Here is a 7,500-nt window from a genome sequence, read left to right as displayed (position 1 = left end):
ACTGGCGTGACGTGTGACTCCAGAAGTGCCCCGGCTGGCAAAGCTGAGCTGTAGGGGTCACGTTGGAAAGAAAGATTGGGAATCTGATTTATGTAATGCATATATATTATTTATATGTACATATTTGTTTAATACACACACACACAAAAAAAACACACATATATATATACAATTTATATGTTGGGGGCCTTTTATTATCTGCGAAAAGATCTGTACTATCGTTATTTTGATATAGGACTCTGGGTTTACTCCTGGAATCAAATATCAATTCACATTTCTGTAGAATAAAAGAAATGATTCCTAGCTACACAGTAGGAAATCCTTACAGACTGTCTTAGTAAAATCAATAGCTTCCTCTGTTGGTTTGCATGTATATACATATAAATAAATATCTGAATGCTTCCCCCTTATTCTCCCCCCCCCCTCTCTCTCTTTCTCTCTCTCTCTCTCGCTATCTATCTCTCTTTCTCTTTCTCTGTCTGTCTCTCTCTCTCTCTCCCTGTCTCTCTCTCTCTCTCTCTCTCTCTCTCTCTCTCTCTCTCTCTCTCTCTCTCTCTCTCTCTCTCTCTCTATCTCCCTCGCTCTCCCCCCCTCCCCTCTCTCCCTCTCTCTCTCTCTCTCTCTCCCTCCCTCCCTTTCCCTCCCCCTCTCTCTCCCCCCTTCTCTATCTATCTATCTCTATCTATTCCACTTACCGCCCTGGAAGCAGTGGGAAAGCGAGGCAGCGGCGGCGGGTGAGGTCAGTCCTTGCGGGCAGGGGATGCACTCCACCCTGCCGATGTCAGACTGGAAGGTCCCGGCCGGGCAAGGGCGGCAGGGGCTGAAGCCGTCGATGCTCCAGTGGCCAGGGGGGCACGCGTCTGTTTGGTAAGGTGATGGGAATAACTGCGATAGGAGTGATAGGACACTAATGGTGATGATGACAGATGGCGGTATTTATCATCTTTTCTTTCTTCGATTTCCTCTCTCTCTCTCTCTCTCTCTCGCTGTGAGTGAGTGAGTGAGTGAGAGAATAAGGGGGAAGGAGGAAGAATTCGGATATATTTATTTATATTCGGTAGTACGAAAAAATATTTGCACTGACGAAAGAAAATGCGTACTCCTGCAATAAAGATATAAATAAAGATAATAAATATAAATAAATAAATAATAAAGATAAATAAAATATAAATAAATAATAAATAAAGATAATAAATAAATAAAAATAAATAATAAATAAAGATAATAAATAAATATAAATAAATAATAAATAAAGATAATAAATAAATATAAATAAAGAAATAAAGATATGAGGCGTATAAGAAAAGCAAACGGACAGCCACGAGGACCAGGTCTGGGGGAATCAAGATTACCTGAGCACTCGGAGGCGTTGCGAGCCGCGAGCTTGTGGGGGCCTCCCGGGGGGGCGGAGGGGGGGCACGCCTGGCACGAAGTCTGGCCCTCGCGCTCCTGGTACGTCCCGGCCGGGCACGCCAGGCACAGGTCGCTGCGCGGGTCGTGGTAGGACCCCTGGCTGCACGCCACTGCGGGGGCGAGTTCGTTAGAAGGCAATTATATTCATTTGTGTATTTATATATTCATGTATATATATATATATATATATATATATATATATATATATATATATATATATATATATATATATATATATGTCTGTATTTATGTATGTATGTATACACACACACACACACACATATATATCTGTGTGTGTGTGAGTGGAGTAAGCGTGTGTGTAAAGCAGTACTAATATAAAATGTTAAATCCCGAGTCACGTAACAAATGAATCGATTACGTAAACAGATATGACATGACAGCTATCTTTTCTTCTGGAGTAAACAGACCAAGTCGCAGCACAAAACCCACTGCGCAGTCGACGCCCCGAGAAGCATCTTACCGCACTTGCTGCCGATGAGGACATATCCGTCGGGACACGCCTCCTGGTGGTGTCGCCTCGTCTTGTACGTCTTCGGGATGATCTCGAACCTCTGGCCGGTGTCGCTGAAGGAGGGGGAAGGGAAGGCAAGAGAGAGACGAAGATTATCGTAAATGCTTTCTTCTTATCGTTTTCCTCCTTTGCAAGTCTTTTCGTATAAGGTTCGTAATAGCCATATTGTATAATTTTCCATCTGCCTTTTTGACAAAACACGAACAAAAAACATACCACAAATTCCACGCATCTCCACACATCACCCGACACTTTACCTGATGACTTCTCGTAGATTAAGGAGAGTCTTCCTCAACGTGCCCAAGACGCCGGGGATGAGTTTGCGGGCGTGGCGTCGGGCACAGCTCTGGCGGCAGCGGCGTTGCGGCGGCGGAGGGAACACCAGCACCTCGAAGGTCACGCGGATCTTGGTGCGAATTTGTTTTTTAGAGGATTTTTTTACGATCGGGTTTTAGTTGATTGATGGATTGATTGATTGATTGATTGAGCGAGTAATGAGGGTTTTGAGTGATTTTATTGATTAATTGAGCGAGTAATGAGGAATGGATGGATTGATTGATTGAGCAAATAATGAGGGTTTTGACTGATTTTATTGATTGATTGAGCGAGTAATGAGGGATGGATTGACTGATTTCATTGATTGAGCGAGTAATGAGGGATGGATTGACTGATTTCATTGATTGAGCGAGTAATGAGGGATGGATTGACTGATTTCATTGATTGAGCGAGTAATGAGGGATGGATTGACTGATTTCATTGATTGACTGAGCGAGGAATTAATCGACTCACAGATATGATTCATTCGTATAAAGTTAAAGAGAGGCAGAACAGTAAAGAAAACTCACCTCTCTCCTTTTTATGTCTAAAATTTCACAACATTCCCTTCATTTCCCTCCTCCTTCCTTCCAAACACAGAGAAAATAACAAAGAGAAAAATACCCCCTCCCCCTCCCCCCCTCCTAGCCCACTTTCTCTCCTTACTTCCAAACGCAGAGAAAATAACAAAGAGAAAATACTCTCCCCTCCCCCCCTCCCCCCCACGCCCACTTTCTCTCCTACTTCCAAACACAGAGAAAATAACAAAGAGAAAAATACCCTCCCCCCCTCCCCCTCCCCCCCTCCTAGCCCACTTTCTCTCCTACTTCCAAACACAGAGAAAATAACAAAGAGAAAAATACCCTCCCCCTCCCCCCCTCCCCCCCTCCTAGCCCACTTTCTCTCCTTCCTTCCAAACACAGAGAAAATAACAAAGAGAAAAATACCCTCCCCCCCTCCCCCTCCCCCCCTCCCCCCCCCCTCGCCCACTTATCCATGCCGTGACGCTAAGACCTAAGACCCTTTTTTTTCAAAGCCACAAAGACAAGCCACTTACCACTTGCGTGTCTGGCGGGATTTCCATACGCTTGGCTTTTGTCACTTGTTCCGATATGAAGCGCAATTGGCACTTGTCCACGCAGTAGCTGATTTTGTCTGCGGAGGAAAGGCGGAAACGAAGGAAATAATATAAAATTGATGATAAATATTTGATGAAAATGATGAAAACTGATGATGAAAATATTTGAAATTGATGATGAAAATATTTGAAATTGATGATGAAAATATTTGATGAATATGATGAAAATTGATGATGAAAATATTTAAAATTGATGATGAATATTTGATGAAAATGATGAAAATTGATGATGAAAATATTTAAAATTGATGATGAATATTTGATGAAAATGATATAAAATTGATGATGAATATTTGATGAAAATGATGAAAATATTTAAAATTGATGATGAATATTTGATGAAAATGATGAAAATTGATGATGAATATTTGATGAAAATGATGAAAATATTTAAAAGTGATGATGAATATTTGATAAAAATGATGAAAATTGATGATGAAAATGATGAAAATTGATGATGAATATTTGATAAAAATGATGAAAATTGATGATGAATATTTGATGAAAATGATGAAAATTGATGATGAAAATATTTGATGAAAATGATGAAAATTGATGATGAATATTTGATGAAAATGATGAAAATTGATGATGAAAATATTTGATGAAAATGATGAAAATTGATGATGAAAATATTTGATGAAAATGATGAAAATTGATGATGAAAATATTTGATGAAAATGATGAAAATTGATGATGAATATTTGATGAAAATGATGAAAATTGATGATGAATATTTGATGAAAATGATGAAAATTGATGATGAATATTTGATGAAAATGATGAAAATTGATGATGAATATTTGATGAAAATGATGAAAATTGATGATGAATATTTGATGAAAATGATGAAAATTGATGATGAATATTTGATGAAAATGATGAAAATTGATGATGATTATTTGATGAAAATGATGAAAATTGATGATGAATATTTGATGAAAATGATGAAAATTGATGATGAATATTTGATGAAAATGATGAAAATTGATGATGAAAATATTTGATGAAAATGATGAAAATTGATGATGAATATTTGATGAAAATGATGAAAATTGATGATGAATATTTGATGAAAATGATGAAAATTGATGATGAAAATATTTGATGAAAATGATGAAAATTGATGATGAATATTTGATGAAAATGATGAAAATTGATGATGAATATTTGATGAAAATGATGAAAATTGATGATGAAAATATTTGATGAAAATGATGAAAATTGATGATGAAATTATTTGATGAAAATGATGAAAATTGATGATGAATTTTTGATGAAAATGATGAAAATTGATGATGAAAATATTTGATGAAAATGATGAAAATATTTGATGAAAATGATGAAAATTGATGATGAATATTTGATGAAAATGATGAAAATTGATGATGAATATTTGATGAAAATGATGAAAATTGATGATGAATATTGGATGAAAATGATGAAAATTGATGATGAATATTGGATGAAAATGATGAAAATTGATGATGAATATTGGATGAAAATGATAAAAATTGATGATAAAAATATTTGATGAAAATGATGAAAATTGATGATGAATATTTGATGAAAATGATGAAAATTGATGATGAAAATATTTGATGAAAATGATGAAAATTATGATGAATATTTGATGAAAATGATGAAAATTGATGATGAATATTTGATGAAAATGATGAAAATTGATGATGAATATTTGATGAAAATGATGAAAATTGATGATGAATATTGGATGAAAATGATGAAAATTGATGATGAATATTTGATGAAAATGATGAAAATTGATGATGAAAATTCATGATGAAAATTGATGATGAAAATATTTGAAATTGATGATGAAAATATTTTATGACAATGATGAAAATTGATGATGAATATTTGATGAAAATTGTGAAAATTGATAATGAAAATATTTGATGAAAATGATGAAAATTGATGATGAATATTTGATGAAAATGATGAAAATTGCTGATGAAAATTGATGATGAAAATTGATGATGAAAATATTTGAAATTGATGATGAAAATATTTGATGACAATGATGAAAATTGATGATGAATATTTGATGAAAATGATGAAAATTGATGATGAAAATATTTGATGAAAATGATGAAAATTGATGATGAAAATATTTGATGAAAATGATGAAAATTGATGATGAATATTTGATGAAAATGATGAAAATTGATGATGAAAATATTTGATGAAAATGATGAAAATTGATGATGAAAATATTTGATGAAAATGATGAAAATTGATGATGAATATTTGATGAAAATGATGAAAATTGATGATGAAAATATTTGATGAAAATGATGAAAATTGATGATGAAAATATTTGATGAAAATGATGAAAATTGATGATGAATATTTGATGAAAATGATGAAAATTGATGATGAGAATATTTGATGAAAATGATGAAAATTGATTATGAATATTTGATGAAAATGATGAAAATTGATGATGAATATTTGATGAAAATTATGAAAATTGATGATGAAAATTTGATGAAAATGATGAAAATTGATGATGAAAATATTTGATGAAAATGATGAAAATTGATGATGAAAATATTTGATGAAAATGATGAAAATTGATGATGAATATTTGATGAAAATGATGAAAATATTTAAAATTGATGATGAATATTTGATGAAAATGATGAAAATTGATGATGAAAATATTTGATGAAAATGATGAAAATTGATGATGAATATTTGATGAAAATGATGAAAATTGATGATGAATATTTGATGAAAATGATGAAAATTGATGAATATTTGATGAAAATGATGAAAATTGATGATGAAACAGCTTGGTAGAATTGTGCGAGGCCCGACCCAAAAAATATTCGTATACTTGCATAAATAATGAAATAAGGGCGTGTTCATCGGTCTAGACATGCATATCAATCCCGCAAATAGATGGTTATATTTATATCTATCAGATATAGAGAGAGATATGCCTTTATTTCTGCGTCTGTATTTATGGAAATTCATTGGGTTTCGCCTGGCACAATTTTCACAAACCAGGTGATTAGGCAATAGTATTTCTGATGATACTGGTGAAGTGAATTGGTTGTTGCTGTTTTTAATTTTTCTTGGTCTTGTTCCTTTTCTTTTTCTTCGTTTTTTTTTGTATACTTTAGTCTATCTTTCTTCTGATTTTTTATCATTCTTTTTTTCATTTTTCATTCCTATTCTTATTGAAATTATTATTATTATGATAATTACTAGGATCATTGGTATCAGTATAAGTATTATTACTGGTATTAGAAATACTATTGTCATTATCATTATCAACTTTACATTAACGGTATAAAATTCTCGATTATTTTTCTTGTTTCTTTTCAACATTTTTTCTTCTTCTTATTTTTATTTGCCAGGTAAAGGTGCATGGAAGACATCTGATACTCATGCGTTGATATCAAATGATGATAATAATGATGATGAGGAGGAGAAGGATGTTATGATCATGGTGATGAGGCTGCCATAATGATGATGATGTCATGATGATGGCACTAATAATGACAATGATAATAATAATAACAACAGCAATTATAACAGTAATAATAAAAAACAACAAGAGATGATGGAAAGAATCCCATTATTCCGAAACCCCCCCTCCCCCCCTTCCCCATCCCCTCCCCCTCTCCTCCCTCCCCCTTCCTCTCCCTCCCCCTCCTCCCTCTTCCCCATCCCCCTCCCCCTTCTCCCATCCCCTCCCCCATCCCCTTCCCCCTTCCCCATCCCCCTCCTCCCCCATCCCCTTCCCCCTCATCCACCCTCCCTCCTCCCCCCCCTTCCCCCCCTCCCTCCCCCCTCCCCTCCCCCTTCCCCCTCCCCTCCCCCTCCCCCTCCCCTCCTCACCCCCTCACCCTCCTCACCCCCTCACCTTCCAGCGCCTCCATGAGCGGCTTGGCGACGGAGTGGCTCGTGGCGTTGCCGGCGCCGCTGGTCGTCAGCATCAGCCTCACCGACCACTTGAACCCTGGCTCCACCTGGGACTCTGCGGGGCGTCGAGAGGACTTTATAGTAACGGGATAAACTTTATATTAACCGTATAAATTTAGTTTGAGTGGTATCTTTATATCAACGGTGT

General features: G+C 35.4%; 1 protein-coding gene across 7 annotated transcripts in view; it reads right to left on the bottom strand.

Annotated features, from left to right (window-relative positions):
- The window catches only part of LOC113810347 (signal peptide, CUB and EGF-like domain-containing protein 3), a 104,534-nt gene that overhangs the window by 3,422 nt on the left and 93,612 nt on the right, over positions 1-7,500 (bottom strand). For all 7 annotated transcript variants that reach the window (XM_070130353.1, XM_070130354.1, XM_070130358.1 and 4 more), the window contains 7 exons: positions 7,294-7,407; positions 3,318-3,415; positions 2,203-2,351; positions 1,895-1,998; positions 1,353-1,523; positions 696-860; positions 1-48 (listed from right to left, as the gene is read on the bottom strand). The exon at positions 1-48 is cut by the window's left edge and continues 117 nt beyond it. In XM_070130353.1, the coding sequence (XP_069986454.1) occupies positions 1-48; positions 696-860; positions 1,353-1,523; positions 1,895-1,998; positions 2,203-2,351; positions 3,318-3,415; positions 7,294-7,407 (849 nt within the window). The remainder of the gene's footprint in view (positions 49-695; positions 861-1,352; positions 1,524-1,894; positions 1,999-2,202; positions 2,352-3,317; positions 3,416-7,293; positions 7,408-7,500) is intronic.

This window comes from Penaeus vannamei, chromosome 15, assembly GCF_042767895.1.
Source record: "Penaeus vannamei isolate JL-2024 chromosome 15, ASM4276789v1, whole genome shotgun sequence".
Lineage (NCBI taxonomy): Eukaryota > Metazoa > Arthropoda > Malacostraca > Decapoda > Penaeidae > Penaeus > Penaeus vannamei.
This window is presented reverse-complemented; position numbering and strand designations above follow the sequence as displayed.